General features: G+C 48.3%; 1 protein-coding gene and 1 pseudogene across 7 annotated transcripts in view; both read left to right on the top strand.

Moving 5' to 3' along the window:
* The window catches only part of Drc3 (dynein regulatory complex subunit 3), a 40,965-nt gene extending 21,100 nt beyond the window's left edge, over positions 1-19,865 (top strand). For 6 of the 7 annotated variants that reach the window (XM_052757319.1, XM_052757317.1, XM_052757315.1 and 3 more), the window contains 4 exons: positions 1,483-1,602; positions 2,179-2,291; positions 4,033-4,207; positions 8,026-10,668. In XM_052757319.1, the coding sequence (XP_052613279.1) occupies positions 1,483-1,602; positions 2,179-2,291; positions 4,033-4,207; positions 8,026-8,379 (762 nt within the window). In that variant the 3' untranslated portion in view covers positions 8,380-10,668. Of the gene's footprint in view, positions 1-1,482; positions 1,603-2,178; positions 2,292-4,032; positions 4,208-8,025; positions 10,669-10,693; positions 10,761-12,297; positions 12,302-12,374; positions 12,499-19,171; positions 19,304-19,610 lie in introns of those variants that run through there. The other variant, XM_052757320.1, reaches the window with a different exon arrangement.
* On the top strand, positions 14,201-17,759 carry LOC128121440 (threonine aspartase 1-like; annotated as a pseudogene).
* Positions 19,866-20,105: the final 240 nt, after the last annotated feature.

Genomic DNA, 20,105 nt, shown 5'->3' with positions numbered 1-20,105 from the left:
TTACTAGATATATAAACTGCAAGATGCAGAGACTCTTCAACAGTTTTAAGAGTTGATCAATATTTTGATTTTCTAGTTCTCAAGGATAAGAACTGCTTTGCATAAACACATAGAACAAAATGGCAGAATTCTGCTTAGGGGCATTTCAGAAATTATTGAGGGGTCAGCAAATGATTCAGCGGGTTAAATGTGCTTGCTGTATGAGCCTGCAAACTTGAGTTCAAGCCCCAGAACCTACATAAGGCTGGAGAGAGAGAAATAACTCCAAAACGTTGTCCCCTGACCTACATTTGCCCCTTGGTACATGGTCCCCCCCACACATACACATCAAACATATGCAATAATATTAACATCTTAAAAGAAAATTTTGAGAATTCTGTCCTAATCCCAAGTCAAAATTCATTCAGTGAAACTTGTCAGCAACTCAAACAGCATTTTTTAAAACCAAACTTTCTAACATAATACAATTAAAAAGTGTAATAACAACACTTACATACCAAAGAATGATGGTCATTATTTTCTGCAGTTAAACAAGTATGTTTCTATAACGGCAGGATACTTTACACAGAAAACAACACCATCTCAAATCTGGAGTGCAGGTGGGGGTCAGGAAGCATGGTAGATAACATTCATGTACACATAGGGTGTGCATGGTTTCTACTCAGAACCAAGACTATAGTGAAGTCATAATTCGGCATGATTAAGCAAGGCCAGAAACATCTGGGGTCAATTATACACTTGATTTTAAATTAAATTTTGGTCATTGTATTTTCAGAAAACTTTTATTGTTGCCAGGTGTGTGTATGTGTGTGTGTGTGTGTGTGTGTGACCTCCACATTCAGTTACTCCATCCAGTATGGGATAGCAACCCTCAACTTAAGAAGCCGAGATTTAGGTGTTAATTTGAAATGTGTCATGGGCTCAAAAGCTTGAGTGTATGATGCCCTTTAAAAAGCACAGGACAGGGGCTAAGGGTGTAGTTCTGAAGTCTAACACTCACCCTGGCATGAGGTCTTGCGTTGTATTTCCAGCACTGAAAAAGGTCACAGGTCAGCCCTGCATCTGCAGTACTGTGCTCAGGCATGGTCTCGTGGATTCTCAGAAGTTCCCATCAAGGGCAGCAGCACATGTGGCCACATGGCCTTCCATGATTCAAAATAAATAATGAGTAAAAGTTCATAAAAGCAGAACTCTGTCAAGCAGGTAGTGGGACTCCCCTCCAACCGTGATGCCTGATTTCAAACTGGTGCCGTAGAATTCAGGAAGGGGCCAGGGGCACGTCAAGCTGCTTCAGGACAGGCCCTTGGGGCACCTCTAGTTCTGGGATTCCCCCAGGCGTTCTTTCTCCAAGGCCTCATGCCTTTCCCAGCTTTTACGAAAGATACCCTCCAACACACTGGCCGTGCTCACAAGGCCCGAGGGTGTGAGGCTGGAGGAACCAGATATCCTTTGGTAACAATGCTGTTCCCGTCCCTGCATCAGAAAGAGATGGCGAAGCTGAAACATCAGTACAGCATTGATGAGCTGAAGCACCGGGAGGCCCTGATGCAGGCCCGGCTGGAGGATGAGCAGGCCCGGCGGGAAAAGCTGGCGGAGCACAAGGTACCACACAGGGCTGCCCTGGACACAGATGTACCATGACAGTGCCAGTCACATTAAACCAAGATCCACAGGGATCCTCAGACTCCCAAAACTTGTAAAGCGTACCACGGTCACCAGACCTGACACCTGCTCTCTGCCTTGCACAGTCCCTATCACCATGTCTGGTCCCCATCCCCACCCCCAAGCCCAAAGACATGGTCCTAAAAAACACTTGGTTCTAGTGACTCCTTTACTGAAGACCCTCCAGCTGGTTCCCATCCCATGCAGTTACAGTTTGGTCTTCAGCTCTGTGGCCCTGAATTTGTGGCTATGACCTGCTGGCTTCTCTACGACCAGCCCCAGCTCCCTATGAACCTAGGCAGAGCGGTAGGCCACTTCTTGGAAAACAGCCTGCCGCTCTATCTTCTGCATCTCTACACATATCCTCCCTGGGCCTGGAACAACACCACACACTTGCCTTCCTGGGAGGGAGGGCTGCAGCTCAGGTGCATTGTCCCCCCTCAGGAATCCTTGGCTGCCTCAACCCTCATAAGAGCCTGGCTCTGGGTCACCATGTCTGGGTATTTTAATCCACAGTTGGCGTTCATTGATCACTTGGATGGCTCCTTCCTGTTTGACAGCATGTATTCTGAGGACGTGGAGGGCAACAAGCTCTCCTACCTGCCTGGTGTTGGTGAGCTCCTTGAGGCATATCCTTTCTGGGTCACTGCTGCCTCGCCAGCTTGCATTGGGCAAGTTCATTTTACTCTGTACCTCAGTTTCCCCATCATTCATGTGAGACCCTGGTAGTTAAATCTCTGCTGGCTACATGTATGCCAAAGGCCATTCCAGCTGGACCAGTTGACCTTTGCGGGGCAGTGCTGTCCAGATTTCTGCAGGCACATTGAGTGACAGCTGCTGGCTGGGTCTGCCATGCCTGGCGAGCTGGGTTTTCTGAGATGGAGTAGGGAATATGTTTCTATATCAGGGATCTCCACCGGCTACATTACTGCTCTTGATCCACATCCCCTTAAGCATCCCACCAGGTGGCTGCCATTGGTAACCCCAGAGGTTAAGTAGTTTGTACAGGATCACTCTGTGGGGCCTGAGAGCGTGCATTTGTCCCCTAGCTGGTCAGAGCCCAAAGATGGAGTCAGCACTTGTCACAGATAGTGGCTGTGATCATGAGAGCCAAGCCATGGGCTTCAGTGGCAAGTGGGAGATGGAGGGGACTTCCGGGACATGAGGCGTTGTGGAGCTGAGGGCTCTGAGTTGAGACAGCCAGTCCCAAATAGGTCTGCGGGGACACCAACACTGGTGTCAACTGCCAGAAAAGCTACAGAGACAAATCTCTAAGACAGGAAGTGTTATTTGGGAATAAAATATGAAACTAGAATTGCAGTTTGGGAAAAGTCATAATTCCCCAGGCCTGAAAAGTGACTGCATTGTGCAATTTCATGGTGCCAGCAGCAGTCATGGGGTACAGCTGGTTCTTTTCCTAGGCTGGGCATATGAGAGTATGTAGCTGGCTGGCCCTGTGATGACTCCTATGTGAGAACCTCCATCCATGGCCTCCTAGCTCCTCTGGCCAGCTTTGGTGAGCACCTAAAGGCAGAGCCTGGACATTGGTGGCCACACAGAACCTGACAACTTTCTCAGTCCAGCCCTCTTCCTCAGAGATCCATGCTCTCAGCTTAAGCACTGTGAAGCTGTGGGGTTTTTGAGAGGCATCCGCTCTCCTGAACACATCCCACAGCATCCCCAGGATCCTCTGGGTTTGTTTATTTGTTTGTTTGTTTTGTGACAAGGTTTTGCTTTTGTAGCCCTGGCTGGCTTGGAACTCACTCACAGAGATCTCCTGCCTCTGCTCCTCACCCCTAAATTCTGGGATTACAGGTGTGTGCCATCATGCCCAGCCTCCAAAGGACTCTTTGTGGTGGCTTCCTCGATGCCCTTAGCTGAGGTAGGGACACTGAGGCCCAGAGAGGTAATTTACTAGGATGGATCTCAGAAGCAGCATTGGAGCCATGACTTGAACCTAGACCACCTAGTTCCTCTGAGCTCAGATGAGCCACAGGACAGGCCCTTCCCAGAGGATTTCTTTTAAAGATTTTAATTTAACCAGAGATTTAAAAAAAAGGCTTCAACTCATTCTCCTGACCAGGCTGCTTCTAGCTCTTGCCTGGACCCCCAGTCCTCTGGGAGTCTCTTCTAGGGCCTTTAGCTGTGCTCCTGAGTTCCTTAGGTGCAGGTAGAGATAGATAACTACCACGTTAGGCTCCAAATGGCAAACCCCAGCTCCTCGGCTCCTCTGTTCCTCCTTCTGTCAAAAGGACCACCTGTAGCCTCCATAGTGTTCAGCATGGCATGCTCTGCAAGGAACTGTCAACATTTTTGTCACAGTCCTGGTAGCCTGCTCCTGAGCCCCACACTTCCTTAACAGCCACTTACCTACAAGGACAAATTTGTCATCATCTGCCTGAACATTTTCGAGTACGGCCTGAAGCAGCAGGAGAAGCGGAAGCTGGAGTTAGACACTTTCAATGAGTGCATACAGGAGGCCATCCAGGAGAACCAGGACCAGGGCAAGCTCAAGGTTGCCAAGTTTGAGGAAAGGCATCTGCTGGTAAGTCCCCTTCTCCTGTGCCAGGGTGCCAGGGTGCCAGGATTCCCCTCACTGTGGAGGGTCTGCAATGTCTGTGCCCTCTGGTGGTCCTGGAGGCCCCTAGTCTCTGTTCATGTGCCAGGGATCACAGTTTTACCAAATGGTACCACACACAGCTCCACTGAGCCAGCCCAGGGGCTTGGGCCAAAGGCATCCTTACCCGAGTGAGCAGAGTGGAGGGGTTGTCTTAGAGCTCTGAAAGGCTCACTTCCAGAGAAGGGCCAGGGAACTTCAGAGGTTCCTGGGGCCCCTCTGCCAGCAGCGCAGGCAGGGATCAAGTCGCGGTGCCTCGGGTTTTTAGTGGGGTGCATAATGCTCGGCATCCACCAAGTCCGTTCCATCCACAGCCTGCCTGCTCCTCACAAGCCCCTCATTTTAACCTAGCCTTGATTTTGCTTGTCTAGTTTACAGCCATCTGCCATTGTCTCTTTCCCTTCCCTCTGTGTTTTGTTTTTTTTTTTTTTTTTTTTGGTTTTTCGAAACAGGGTTTCTCTGTGTAGCTTTGCGCCTTTCCTGGATCTCGCGCTGTAGACCAGGCTGGCCTCGAACTCACAGAGATCCGCCTGCCTCTGCCTCCCGAGTGCTGGGATTAAAGGCGTGCGCCACCCCTCTGTGTTTTAAAGGATTACTTTATTACGGCTCTTTATAGGTTGAGCTAGCAGCCTTGGGTCTTCAAAGTTACTTCAGAGTGTTTTCCTCAGTTCGTTATTTATCTTGACATTTGTCTATGGTACTTTTGTCATGAGGAGTGTTTGTTTGTGGTAGTCAGGCAGTCTACTACTAAGCATATTATATATATCCCTAGCATATCATTTTATTATTATTATTATTATTATTATTATGTTGGTTTTTTGAAATGGTTTCTCTGTGTAGCTTTTGCCTGTCCCAGAACTCACTCTGTTGATGAAACTGGCCTTGAACTCACAGAGCTCTGCCTGCCTCTGCCGCCTGAGTGCTGGGATTAAAGGTGTGTGCACCACTACCACCACCACCACCCCCACCACCACCACCACCACCACCACCACCACCACCACCACCACCACCAGCAGCAGCATAAATTTTTTGGTTGTGGTCGTTTTTGTTTTTGGAGACAGGGTTTCTCGGTGTAACGGTCCTGGCTGTCCTGGAACTCACTCTATAGACCAGGCTGGCCTCAAACTCACAGAAATCTGCCTGCCTCCACCTTCTGAGTGCTGGGATTAAAGGCACCACTGCCTGGCATAAATTTTTAATAGAATAGAATTTATCCGTCTTCCTTCTGGTTGTTCTTGGAAAGTATTTCTCCATTCTGAGAGTCCCCACAAAAATCTTTCTTGAGCCGGGCAGTGGTGGTGCATGCCCTTAATCCCAGTACTTGGGAAGCAGAGGCAAGGGGATCTCTGTGAGTTCGAGGCCAGCCTGGGCTACAGAGTGAGTTCCAGGAAAGGCACAAAGCTACACAGAGAAACCCTGTCTCGAAAAACCAAAAACCAACCAAACGAAAAGCAATGCCGTTACTCCTTCCTGCTTCAGGGCTCATACTGTTAGTCACAACCACAGGTTGCATTGCACTGCTGCTGTTCACCTTCCTGGGGCCTTTGCTCATGACCAGGTTGCTCATCCGCTCACGAGACTGTCTCGTTCACTCTGTTTTCCATGGACTTCCACTTGCTTCCTGGGGCTCTAAGGAGGTCTGTCTGGTTCGCTCGAAGATTGGAACTGGTTTTGCTATGGCATGGGTATCACTTCATCCCTAACTAACACATCAATATTGAGATGTGGTACCTTTAGGAAGTGATTGGGGATGTTGAGCGAGGGATGGCTCATGAGGTAAAGGCATTTGCTGTACAAGGCTGGAGACCTCAGTTCAATTCCTGGAAGCCATGCAAAGGTGAAAAGAGAGGACCAACTCCACAAAGTTGTCCTTTGAACTCCACATGCATACACACCCAATAACTTTTGTTTATTTTAAAAGAAATGAATTGGTCAATAGGAAGGACCGATGCTTTTCCCTGTGTGGGCTTGGGTTGCTGACCTCTTAGAGGTGGGTGCTATAAAGCAAACTCTGCTCTGCCAGCCCTCTCCTGTGCATCTTCCCTTCCCACATGACTCCTCTGTACACCTGTCATTTACTTGACACTGGAGCATGTACTCCAATGTCATGCCACCCACCATGTTGTGATGCAGCTAAGAGGCCCTGCAGAGAGTCCAAACAGATGAGGCTAACCAGCCTTGTACTTTTAACTTCCCACACTGTGCTAAGTAAACTGATTTTTTTTGGGGGGGTAGTCTGGGTACCAGCCCACAACCTTACCACTTAGGCAAATACTCTTCCATGGAGCCAAATCCTCAGCTTGCAAATTTTATTTCCTAAGTTTACCTGTATATGAGTACACTACGTAAAGCAGGTGTAATAGTGCATGCCTGTGGACCTAACACTTGGAAGATAGATGCAAGAGGATCAGAGTTGAAGGTCATCTTCAACTACAAAGCAAGTTCAAGGCCAGTCTTGAATACATGAGACCCCATCTCAAAAGAAATAAACAACAACAAAAAGCAGGGCTTAAAGCTTACTGTGTGATTATACATCACTTTATGGTGGTGATAAGTTCTGAGAAATCTGTCATTATGGGGATGTCCCTGTGGGAACACCAAGCTGTTAGGAGGTAGTTGGAACTTTGTAGCATCGTTGTCTTAGGGAGCCACTGTCATACATGCAGTATATTGCTGACTGGGACGGTATTGTGTGGTTCATGACTGGACTGGACTGGACAACTTGGATTAAGCTGTGAGAACAAGGCTAAGGATAGTAGAGATGTGATTAGCTGGTAAGGTTTACTTTACTTTATTTCTTTCTTTACTTTTTTGTTTGTTTTGAGACAGGGTTTCTGTGTGTAATCCTGGCTGTCCTGGAACTCCCTCTGTAAACCAGGCTGACCTCAAACTCAGAGATCTGCCTGCCTCTGCCTCCCAAGTGCTAGGATTAAAAGCATGCACCACTATGCCTGGTTGTTTTGTTTCTTTCTGAGCTTTTTTGTTTGTTTTCATTGGTTTGGTTTCTGGGTTTGGGTTTTGGATTTTTGACACAGGGCCTCATTCTTGCTCTAATCTGGAATCTTAGGCTGGCCTTCAGCTCTTGATTCTCCCACATCCGCTGGGATTGCACACAGGTGCCACTGTGCCTGGGATGAGTTCATTTCTTTATTTATTTCTATTTTATGTGTGTGGATGTTTTGCCTACATGTATGTCTGTGCATTATTTACATGCCTGATGCCCATGGAGGCCAGAAGAGGGCATCTGAGCCTCAGGAACAGGAGTTATAGACAGTTGTGAGCTGTCATGTGGGTGCTAGGAATTGAACCCAGGGTCCTCTAGAAAAGCAGCCAGGCCTCTTAACCACTGAGCCATCTCTCCAGCCCTATGAGTTAGTTTTAAAAGCTTGATTTGCACAGATTTTCCTCAGCTGTGGCTCCCATCTCCGATGATGAGAATGTCTTCCCTCCTCCTGGCACAGACAAAGAACCTTGCCCATGGGAATTTCATCTTCTACTTTCAAGGAGATAAGGGGAGGTCTGAATGCTCTTGTTCCATCCGTCATGTGCAGGTACCTTTACATACAATATGCCAGAGCAGCAGGTAGCGTCTCCAAAGGTCACAGAACTAGCAAATTGCGAGCTAATGCTTGAACTTGGGCACTTCAACCCAGACTCCCAGTTTTTAACCCATAAAACAAAATTGTCACTTCCTACTGAGTAACACGTTTAACTACTGAATCCTGAAACATGGTTTTTGTTTGTAGAACTTAAATACCATCCGAGAAGAGAGTGATCTGCCCAGCATCGAGAAGAAGCTAATAGAGTGCAGTGATGACATCAATGAGCTGTTCAACATGCTCATGACACTGGAAATGCAGCTAGTGGAGCAGCTGGAGGTACAGCCAGACTGCACACATGCATACATCCCTCAGCATGCAGCTGATGGAGCAGCTGGAGGTGCAGCCAGACTGCACACATGCATACATCCCTCAGCATGCAGCTGGTGGAGTAGCTGGAGGTGCAGCCAGACTGCACACATCCATACGTCCCTCAGCATGCAGTTGCAGAACCCTGCAAGCATGCCCTCCACAGGCTCTGCCCCTGTGTGCCCAGTGTAACCCAGTAGACATGCAGGAGAAGACTGGGCAGGTGGAGACAGCTGGGTCTCTAGGGCTCACTGGCCAAATAGCTTAGCAAGCATGCTGAGTTCCAGGCCAGTGAGAGGAAAAGCAGGCAAATGGTGTCTGAGGTTGTCCTTTGCCTCCATCCAATGTGCACATAGTACATACACACACCCCCACACACATGTGCACACCACCAAATAGGAACACAAGCATGCGCACACCCACACCCACACAATCACTTCCTTCCAGAACTATTAAAATACATTAAAGGCAGGGGCTGGAAGTGCAGCTCAGTGCTTGCTTAGCACAGACAAGGCCCTGGGTTCCATCCTCAGCGATGCAAAAAAAAAAAAGAAAGAAAGAAAGAAAGGAAGGAAGGAAGGAAGAAAGAAAGTAAAAGAAAAGAAAAAAGAAAGGCACACACTGCTATCTTTGCTGCCTGGGAAAGAACTCTTCTGGAGAATGAGAGGTGAAGTTATTCCTCTGCAAATCTCCTCTCCCCTATCCTAGAAGAGCCCAGAGCCTCAGATTTCTTATCAGATCCAAGGGGAGGTTCGGGGGCTTCTGAGACAAGGTGGACCTCCACTCGGGAACCAAACAAAGGCTCATCAGTGTTGCTGCCTGGGCTTGCTGTCTCAGGGTAGGCGATGTGAGGAGCCCGTCACTTGGCACTGACAATGGGAAATAAAAAGCACGACTGCCTCAAATGCATTTGTAGCCAGGGTGACTTGTGTGTTTGCAGGCAGCCAGCCTGGGAGTTGGAAGTGGTGTGATGAATTGGACCTCATCAGATGTTGCTCTGGCTGGGCCAAGAGACAGTGCCTAATCAATTCCTCACACGTCAAGTGACACTTCCTACACGGGACAGATTCGCTGTCGCACAGCACAGCAGCCGCTCATTTCCCACCGGGAATTGCTCTGCTCAAGTACTGCAGAGGCCGTGCGTGCATGCGTGCAGGGGAGGGCTGCTGCTGGCCCCCAGCCCTTTCAAGCAGGGAGACTGTTTTCAGATCCAAACATTTCCCAGATCTATGCTCTTGTCCTGCCCGGGTCACCAGCCACTTAAAGCTGGAAGACACTTGCTTGTGCTTTCTAATGTCCTTACTTTTATTCACCAAAATAGTGCTCACACATGTGAGAACGGGCTCATTTTTACAGCCTGCAGACAGGCCTTGGGCTCCTATGGGTGTCCCGCATCCATGGGCTCAAGTTGTAGTGCTAGAGGTCTGTAGGAGGCATGGAAAGGGTCTTCCAGGGGAGCAGGCTTCATAATCACATTCTTCTATCACTTTCCCAACAACATTGAGATCCGTTTCGGCCTCAAGTGCTCTGCTAAGTAGCAACTAACTGTTGGAAGTCTAGGGTAGCAGCTAGCACTTACCCAAGGTCCTGGCTCTGCCAGATGCTTGGTAAATCATTTGGGTGATGTAGCTAGTTTACCCCAACTAACTACCATGGTACTACACAGAAAACCCGTCTCCCATATGAGGAGGCCCAGAGAGATGAAATGATGTCCCTGTAGTGGAGCTGGCTCTTGAGATCTCCCTCTACTGCTTTTGTGGAGATGACGGCCAGATCCTGCTGAGGGGCCTAAAAGGAAGGGGTCCATTCAGGGAGGAGGGGAGTGAGCCCAGGATATGTGCTCCTGGCAGAGGCAGCTATAGGCAAAAGGCCTGGTGACAGGGCTGCAGGATGATCTGGCTTAGTGGGTAAAGGCGCTAACCACCAAGCCTGATGACCTGAGTTTGATCCCTGGGACCCACATGATGGAAGGAGAGAACTGACTCCTACAAATTGTCCGCTGATCTCCACATGTGCTCACACACACACACCCCACCCCCCCCCACACACACACATGTAATATAAAAAAAATTAAAACCTGGGGCTGGAGAAATGGCCTAGCGGATAAGAGCACTGGCTGTTCTTCCAGAGGACCCGGGTTCAATTCCCAGAACCCACATGGCAGCTCACAACTGTCTGTAACTCCAGTTCTAGGGGATCCAGTGCCTCCTCCTGACTCCTAACTTCTGCAGGCACCAGGTATACACACTGTGCACATACATACATGTAGGCAAAACACTCGTATACATACAGTAAGTAAATCTTTTCAAAAAACATTGACAGCATAAACATTCTGGGGTAGTGAGTTGACACTGGAGAGTAGCAGGGCTCTGAAAAGGCGGGGTCAGTCCTTAGCCATCCGCCCTACAAAGTCAAGTGGGGTGGTCTTTGCCTCTAAGGGTCTGTGATTGGAGGTGGTGCCAAGGATGTCGATACCTATATTGACTGTCTTCTGTATCGTTTTCAGGAGACTATAAACATGTTTGAAAGAAACATCACTGACTTGGTGGGACTATTTATTGAAAATGTCCAAAGTCTATATCCTTTCTGTGATGGGCCCTACCTCACCCCATGGGAAGGCACCACGGGCTCCTGAGGGTTGTCTTGGCCGCTAGAGCAGCTGGGGCGAAAGTGCCAAGGTTTTTAACAAAAAAATTCGGAAATTAAGAGGAGATCAAGGGATAGCTCGGTGGAGAACTTGCTTAGCAGGTGTGAGCCCTGGGTTCGATCCCCAGCACTGAAGAAAAGAGAAGGGTAAGTAGAGACTAGCAGTGTGTGAACAAGTGGAGGTGCAGAGCCACACCCCCTGCTGCTCCTGCTACAGAGTAAAGTGAGCACTTTAGATCATGCTTCAGTTCCTACCCAAAATACTTACCCCCCATGGATTTGCAGAAAGACCTAAGCCCTCACCCCAAGAAGGTGTTTATACTCTCCACAGGGTCCTAGTTCACAGCTCTCCATTTTTGAAAGTAGAAGAACGTAACAGCTACCAATTTTCATCAAGGAAGAGGTCCTTCCTATCATAGGATGCACATTTGGTGATCACTGAGTATACTCCATGACACCTGAAGTGGTTCCCGACACTACACAGTGATGGCCTTGCTAGAATGCCAGTTTGGAAGCCCAGAGGGACTCCAGTGCAGTGGGAGATGTTCATGGGGACACTGACATCTCAGAATCACTGCCTCACTTTTTGTTGCAGGAAAATACTCTGGGATTAGGCAACACCCACTCTGAAGACAGGACAAGTTAAAAGGAGCTTGGCAGGCTACTTGTTAAGGTTAGAAACCAACATTTGAAACATGACCAGCCCTTTATGGGGGCAAAGTGCTCAGTTCCACCCCAGAAGGAACTCAGGTTCTATCATCCTGGGGCTCAGAGTCCAGCATGCAGTCATTCAAGTACCAAGTGGTATGGAGGGTAAAGGGTCAGCGTCTCCCTAAACACTAAAAGATCTGCAGGTGGCCACAGGAACAGGTGAAAGTCGATACATTCCAGTCAGCAGAAGCAGTGTGTTCAAAGATCCCGAGGATGAACCTGAGAAAACAAGTCTCCAGATGAGGACTTCAGGCCGCGTCAGAGAATGGAAGCTCCAGGATGCTCTAAGCTAGGAACTGGCTACTTAAATCCTCAGTCTTCTTCCAGGAGAAGGGGGAAGAGAGTATGTGAGACCAGTGAGGTCTACTGCAGTGTTGGGAAGCCATTGGGGATGGAGGAACAGAGTGAGGACCCTGAGGGACAGTAATGACCCAGTATTAGGACCGGAATGATATGAGGACCTGACGATGGTCCTGGGCTTTGATGCATGGGGGGGTGACAGCTTGATGGCCATGATGCCCCTAGCACCTTGAAGCAGATCTTGAACCCTTAGAGCAGTGGTAACATATCAGATATCCTACATATCAAATATTTTTGACTCATATAACATTAGCAAAATTACAGTTACAAAGTAGCAACAAAATAATTTTATGGCTGAGGGTCACAACATGAGGAACTGTAGTAAAGGGTCACAGCGTTAGGAAGGTTGAGAACCACTGTCTTAGAAACTGGTCTCTCTGGTGGAGATTGTAGCCTTGTTTAGCAGAGGCCCTGCTACAGGTGAGAGACACCTGGCTCGCTCTGCCCCTGGCTTTAACTCACAACTGCAGGATGGCTCAGTGCCGGGACTTGGAGAACCATCACCATGAGAAGATCCTGGAGATCGCCATCAACACCCTGGAGAAGATCCTCAAGGGCGAGATGGATGAGGACCTGCCTGACGATGTGCGGGCGGTGAGTGAGGGCAGGACTGGGCACAGTGGACTTTGCTGGGGGTCAGAGGTGAAATGCAGCCAGTTCATGGCTTACCTAAGCATGACAAGCTCTTGGAGCCTTGGTTTCGTCACCTGAAGGAGACAGTAGCCTGCTTTGCAGGAATATCGACTGCTGAAATAGACGAACAAGGTTCCCACGGTTCAGGATGGTCAGGTGGTTACACGTTCCTTTCTCTGGGGTCTTCTGGTACTGTTTTTTAAGGAAGCAGTTGCAAATAGAGGTAGAAGCCAGAGATCTCCCTCAGGCATTTTTTTAAAAAAGATTTATTTATTTATTATGTTTACAGTATTCTGTCTGCATGTATTCCTGCAAGTCAGAAGAGGGCACCAGATCTCATTACCAATGGTTGTGAGCCACCATGTGGTTGCTGGGAATTGAACTCAGGACCTCTGGAAGAACAGTCAGTGCTCTTAACCTCTGAACCATCTCTCCAGCCCTCCCTCAGGCATCTTAACCATACAGTGTCTATAAGGAGAACTGCAACATTGCTATACCCCCAAGCCTCATGTCTGGCCCACCAGCACACTGCCCCAGTTTCCACCAGGGCAGGTAGTGGTGAATACTGGGGATCCATCATTGGGTCTACGCCTGAGGAGGCATCTATGAGTCCAGCCTGAGCTCCAGCAGCAGCATGTAGATGGCTTAGGAAAGGGCTCCAGGCAGGGATTAATGGGCACAGGTCAGAATACTTACCCTCAGGGGCCTGCTTTTGTTCATACACTACTGAGCTCCTCAGCTACTCTCCATCACTGTGCTATCACCAGGCCGTGGTCCACATGCCCTTTGCCTGCCTCTCGGCACCTTGCTGCCTTCTTATAAACTGTTCTCAATATGCAGACAGGTAGGTCCACTGGAAACCCAGACTACGCAATCCTCACCCCTCCCAGCTTTCTGTGACCTTCGAGAGAGTTCATTCCCATAGACTAGACCTGCCTCCCTTGGCAGCTCCCACCCCAGGCTCTGATGCTCAGTGACCAGCCTCTGGGATGCTCCCATCCTTTCAACAGATGTTCTGTCTTAGTTACTGTTGCAATGAAACCATGACCAAGCAACTTGGGGAGGAGAGGGTTTATTTCATCGTATAGCTCTCAGGCCATAACCTAGTACTGAGGAGGTCAAGGCAGGGACTCAGGCAAGGCAGGGACCTGGAGGCAGGAACTGATGCAGAGACCATGGAGGGTGCTGCTTACTGGCTTGCTCCTCATGGCTTCCTCAGCCCGCTTTCTTATAGAAGCCAGGCCCACCAGCCCAGGGATGGCACCATCCACAGTGGGCTGGACCCTCCCCCACTGATGACTATTTAAGAAAATGCCTTACAGCTGATCTTATGGAGGTATTTCCTCAACTGAGGCTCCTTCGTCTCTGATGACTCTAGCTTGTATCAAGTTGACATAAAACCAGCCAGTCCACATTCTATCTGGCAGACATGCTCACTCCTCGGTCTCTATGTGCTTTTCTTGTCCTTGCCATTTAGATCTCAGCTCAAGTGCTAGCTCTCCTGAGAGGCCTTCCCTTAGTACTTCTTACACTACTGCCCCCTTTCCACTCCCCATCCGTCAGGTCACAGTTTTAAACTCTGGCTCATGTTGATTTGTTTCCACACCTATTCATACTTTTACATAAGCTTGTGAGGGAGGACAGAGAGGATCTCCTCATCACCATGGACCACCTGTGCCAGCAGGAGCATCCAGCATGGCAGCCGGGAATGATCTTGGAGTTGGGTAGATGAAAACATGTATTCACTAAATCTTTACCGTATCAGGAGCTAGGCTGAGCTGTGCAGATAAAAGGCCAGCAGCCTGGACCTTATAGCCTCTGTTCTGAGGCTAGGACAGACACCAATCACAGCAGCATGGTGCAGGGCCACAGTCACACTAACATCCTCTCCACAAGCCACTTACAGAGCTCATTGTTGCCCAGACAGGAAAACACTACCCTGCCCTAACCAAGCAGCAAGTCTCCTCTGAGACGTTCTGGAAGTCTCTGACAGTACTCATGGAGTGGTAGAGTTCCGAGGTCTGTGACACGCAGTGAACAACATCACAGAACCATGCTCACTCCCTAGTGACGAGCACACAGTAAAATACGGGCCCCAGAGGCCATCTGCAGAGAGGCAGGTCAGCTTGCTCTCTTACCCAAGGGGCCCTGTCTAGCACTGTAGTGTCTGGCAACAAAGTTTCTTCGTTAGAGTATTACCACCATCCAGCCTGTTGACCACATGTGATCTCATTTCCTCACCAAAGGAAGCACCATTGTTACTTGAGGTTATGGGTGAGAACACTGGGCAAGGGAGGCTCATAGATGTGTGGTAAGAAAGACACAACCAGTGAGGAAGAGAGTCTGAATTCTGACTCTAGTCTGATAGACAGTGCTGGGTCTGTGACTGTAGTCAGCACTACGCCCTTCCCTATTCACCACAGCTGGCAGGCATTTTAGGGGTGCCCATGGCAGCAGGCCATGGGGCTCTGCCTCTCTGCTAAGGGATTCTTAGACTCACCAGCAAGACTGGAATAGACTACTGCCTTCAAAGCCTCATGGGGAGCCAGTCAGCCAAGTGCTTTACCCCGGTACTTGGGAGGCAGAGGCAGGGGCATCTCATGAGTTCCAGGACAGCCTGGGCTACACAGAGAAACCCTGTCTCAAAAACAAAACAAAACAAAACAAAACAAAAAACAAAACAAAACAAAAAAACAAAGCAAAACCAAAAACCTCCTGGGGGAGAGCCTGGGAAAGCTCCTTCTTCTTAGGAACATTCACAGTCATAGACAAGAAATCCCCAGAAACCCACAGTTGCCTTTCGTAGAAGCAATGAAATGACCTGTTTTCTCTGGAGAAAAACATTGACTACGAGAAAAGTGTGCCCACACCAACAGCTGGTGTATGCTGCAGCCCCTGAGAGCCAGCCTGCCGTGAAGGCTGGGCACAAAACGGCCCCCTCAGTCCCCAGATAGACCTGGAAGTAGGCACCACTGTGTTTCCATCTAGATGAGGGAAGGGAAGCATGGAGATGATAGCAGCAGAGCTGTGATTTGGACCCAGGCAGCTTGGCTCAAGAAAATGTTTCCTGGGCCTATAGCAAAAATGGTCCAGAAGAGGAAGAGGGCTGAGGAGGAAAGCAACCTGGCTTCTGCTACCCAGAAGAATCACGCACAGATGGTGATTACAAAGTCACATGGCTTAGGATGTTTCCAAAGCACCCCTCTAAAGCCAACTGCTGTTGGCCATGCCACACTCCTGGTCCAGCTTTTCTGCATTTGTATCCTCCAACCTGGTCAGGAAATTCAAGACTCCAAGCCAAAGAGAGAGCTCAGAGCCAACAGAAAGGAATGTCACCTGTACTCTAGGAGCTCTGGACATCCATGCAGGAGTGCAGCTGCACGAGCTGGGTCAATGCTCAGGTCTGGTCCATGGAAGGAGCTGCAAATTCCCAAAAGCTGCTTGAAGAAATACTAGAGTTGCTGTTGTGGCTGTACCTCTTTCTGAAGTTCAGGACAGTATATGCTCTGCACTGCCGTGGGATAATTCCTCTTCTGCAGTTACTTTTGGATGGGAGGATGCTACTTTCCTGATAGATAATATTGGAGAACCACCGTGGAGAAGGGGATGAGTTCTGCAGGACCCCTTCCAGATCACCTCAGGCATCTGCTAATAAAGTAATAGTCAAGGAATTCGAAACAAAGCTTTGAGGAGGAAGGAGCTTTACACTGGTGCATGCAGGTCCAGGTCATCGTTCTCAGTCTGAAGCTAATGAATGCAAATGAGCTCATCAGAGGCCATTGCAAAGCCACAGGAACAGCGACCATACTGTGGTGGAACTGAGGATGCTCCTACAAATGCAGGGATAGGGTCTAATTTGAAGCTCTTAGAAGAAATTTAGTGTGGCACCTGCATAATGGGTGGAAAATCTTGTAATTTTGGAACACTTAGAGCACTGAATGGACTCAGGAAGTCCAGACTCAGTTGCAAACAGACTCTTGTGTGAAGGGCAGAAGGATAAGTTCTCTGCAGGCAGAATTCCTCCCTGCTTTTTAGTTAGAGAAGGAGCCTATGGATTGGCAGTGGATCATGGGATACCCTTTTGCTCTCCTAACACCATGACCACAGATTCAATTTAGCTGCACTTAAAAGGAACAAGAGGTAGCTGGGCAGTGGTGGAGATGCCTTTAATCCCAGCACTCAGGAGGCAGAGGCAGGTGGATCTTTGTGAGTTCGAAGCCAGGCTTGTCTACAGAGTGATTTCCAGGACAGCCAGGGCTACACAGAGAAACAGTCTCAAAAAACCAAAAACAAACAAAAAACCTACAAACAAATAAGAAGAGGAGGGAGAGAGAGAGAGGAGAAAGAGAAAGAAAAAAGAACGAAAGGAAGGAAGGAAGGAAGGAAGGAAGGAAGGAAGGAAGGAAGGAAGGAAGGAAGGAAGATTTGGGCCTTTGAGACAAGTAGGTGCTGTGGTTGTGGGTCACAAAGGGAATGTTGCTGCTTTTGTCTCAGATGAGGCTTGGCCTTGAAACATCCTGGGAGAGCTGGGCAAGCTGCTCTTTCTGGATGTGCTGCTGAGTTGAAAATCCTGGAGCTCATGCCCCCTGCTCCACAACTCTTGAGTACCTCAGGAGTTGGAGAGCATCGTGTTTGCATCGAATTGGCTGGAGAATGTTCACAGGACTGACAACTGAAGATGCTCACCGAGCTGCATTGGAGACTATACAAAATAAGTTTGTTAGTTCACCATCCCTCAACAGTGGAGACTGCATGCAAGTGTACCAGAGTGATGACTCTCCAGTCACACAGACACTCCTGGTGGAATTTCTGTCTGTGGAGCTACAGCACAGAGGATATGTCAGCCTAGGACAGGAAAGCCAAGACTCACACTTCAAGACTCCCTTCTGGGGCTGTGGCAGGACAGCCAGCAATCGAAGGTGGGGTTTGTTGCTTGGACAACCCAGTGAACTGACCTCCAAGCTGGGTGTGAAGTATCTGAGAGACATTCCAGAACCTGAAACTGAGTGTTTTGTCTTTCTTGTTCTCTAATTCCTGTTGCAACCTGGGGCACTAGTTGGGACATAAGTGCTGCTTAGCTTAGTACTGGTTGACACTCAAGTTTTTGATGGAGAGCCGGAGCATATGTGGGTGTGTACGAATGTGCAGTGTCTGGGCTTGCTTCTCCCTGATGGAATAGGATCTCAGGTGTGAACTATGACCTAGAAAAATCAAGTCATCTTTACAAAATGTGTTTTTTAACTGTTGTCAGGTAAAACCTAAGGTTGAAGGAAACTTTCATATCATTGAGGGACCAGCTGTGGTTGATACAATGTGTAAAGAGTGAATCTGCATGTTTAAATAACTTGACCTTGATCCATTTAGTAACAGTGTTGTACTTAGTAGTCTAAGTGGATGTGTTCTCATCCCTCACACATCGCATTCTTCCTTTAACAAAGAATGGTTTCAGTGAAACAATCTAGCAAAGACTTTAGGTCTGAACCTTTTAAAGTGATAGTCTTAATGATAGTTTGTTCTTTCCTGAGTAATTTGAAGCTTAAATAACTCTCAGGTATGTGGTCTTAATTTGAGTATAATGGAATGTTATGTACAATGTAACACTGTAATAAGAAAGCAAAGTTTATGGAAAAATTCATATTATATTTGTTTCTTGTTTAAATATGTTTTAAAGATAAAGGTACAAAAACAAAAGAAGCCTGTTACTAGGTTACTTACTCCTGAACCCTCAGTGTGGACAGGTAGGTGTTCATCTTCTGATGCTTCTCAGAGCCTGGCCTGTTGTCTGAGTAGGGAGGAACTGAATGACTTCCTGTCATTCCTATGGTATGACTGTGCTGATCCATTGTTCCACATCAGATAACCTGGCTTTTCTCACATGTGATTCTGTAGTGAACCAGCGTCCCACAGACACTGTTCTGAAATGGAGTGTGTGTGGTCAATAAGTTGGAGAGAGAGAAGACAGGAGAGACAATCAAGCAGGTTGTTTTCCACATGACTTTGTAGAGCATTAAGGACACTTTGTGCCTCCTGAATCTTCCTTTGAGAGCCTGGAGGTTTTGGATCTCCCAAGTATTAAAATTTCAAGATCAGACAGACATATTTTTGGAGCGTATTAGGCTGGTACTCTAGAAAGTAAAGCAAAACCAAGTACTGTTGTGTATCTCTGACCCAAAAATCCAAACAGATTTTGGTGCATCTGAGATTTCAGATTTTCTGGTTGCAGGAGTGTTATAAAGACAAACAGGAGGTAGACACCTATCAGCTTACAGGGCCCAGGGTTGGAACAGCCTGGAGACCCAGCCAGACCTGACTAGCAGAGGTTTAGGACTACCTAGAAAGAGGCTTTGTGAAAACCGATATGCCTAGTGAGGCTGCCTTGGCTAGCCACCTGCGATCTCCCTGGAGAAAACATGCTTTTGATGGGGACTGCACATGACATCTGCCGTGGCTCAGGCTGGGGAACAAGCTGTTGCCCAGGGATGAGCTGGCACAAAGTGACTGGTATGGTCCGGGCTCTCCACTAGGTGTGCCACACAGCCTGGGGACTCCCAGGGGCCTATCTTCTATTCAGCTCCCTCACTTTGTGCTCAGGGCATGACACACACGATCTCATTTGGACCTTCTCACTTTCCAGCTTTTTGTTGACAAAGACACAATTGTTAATGCTGTTGGGGCATCACATGACATTCACCTCCTGAAGATTGACAACCGAGAGGACGAGCTGGTGACTGGAATCAACTCTTGGTGTGCACAACTGTTAGACAAGGTGAGTAACGAATGCCGAGCCACCTAGCAGGCTAGCTACTAATCAGGGTGCTGTTTTCTATCAGAAACGAAGTACAGGAAAGAATTAAGGATTGTAGAATTCTGCCGTGAAGATAGTGTAGCTTAGTCACACTCTTGAACCCATGTACTTTACTGTATCTGTAACTCCTGACTCAGAGAGACCAGTGGTGCATGTTGTGGGTGGGGCTCTGAGGTAAACATCTTCCTTCCCTCTCTCCGGCCTCAGTTTACTCATTTATGTTAGCTGTCATATACACTGAGCACCTGGCTTTCCTTCCATTCCCCAGATTCACAAAGATGAGATCATGAGGAACCGTAAGCGAGTGAAGGAGATCAATCAATACGTCGACCACATGCAGAGTGAACTGGACAACCTGGAATGTGGTGACATTATAGACTAGGTGTCAGCCAGAGATCCCCGTTAGGGGATGGACCCAGCCCCTGAGAGTTATGGGAATTCCTTAGTTCACACCTACCCCAACACCCTTGGTACTGTTTCTCAATATAAAGAAAAATAAACGTCTGGTGTTAGTATTCTCTTAGCAGGAGATCATGGCAATGATCATGTATGAGCAATCCTGAACCACACAAACATCTCTGGGTGGCTGGCTGTCAGTTGGAGGTGTGGTTACGGCAGAACACTAACCGTGCTAGTGCTGATGCTCTTCATGAGGCATGGCCAGGGTAGGCTGCAGGCAGCATCTTTCCCTACTCTGGGTGCTGATGACCAGAGAAGTGAGAGGCTGAAGCCCCCGCCGCAACACTGAGGCCTGAGCTGCTCT

Source organism: Peromyscus californicus, unplaced genomic scaffold (assembly GCF_007827085.1).
Source record: "Peromyscus californicus insignis strain IS unplaced genomic scaffold, ASM782708v3 Scaffold_3__1_contigs__length_106647218, whole genome shotgun sequence".
In the NCBI taxonomy this organism is placed as follows: domain Eukaryota; kingdom Metazoa; phylum Chordata; class Mammalia; order Rodentia; family Cricetidae; genus Peromyscus; species Peromyscus californicus.
Note: the sequence above shows the minus strand (reverse complement) of the source record. Positions and strands in the feature narration are given on the sequence as shown.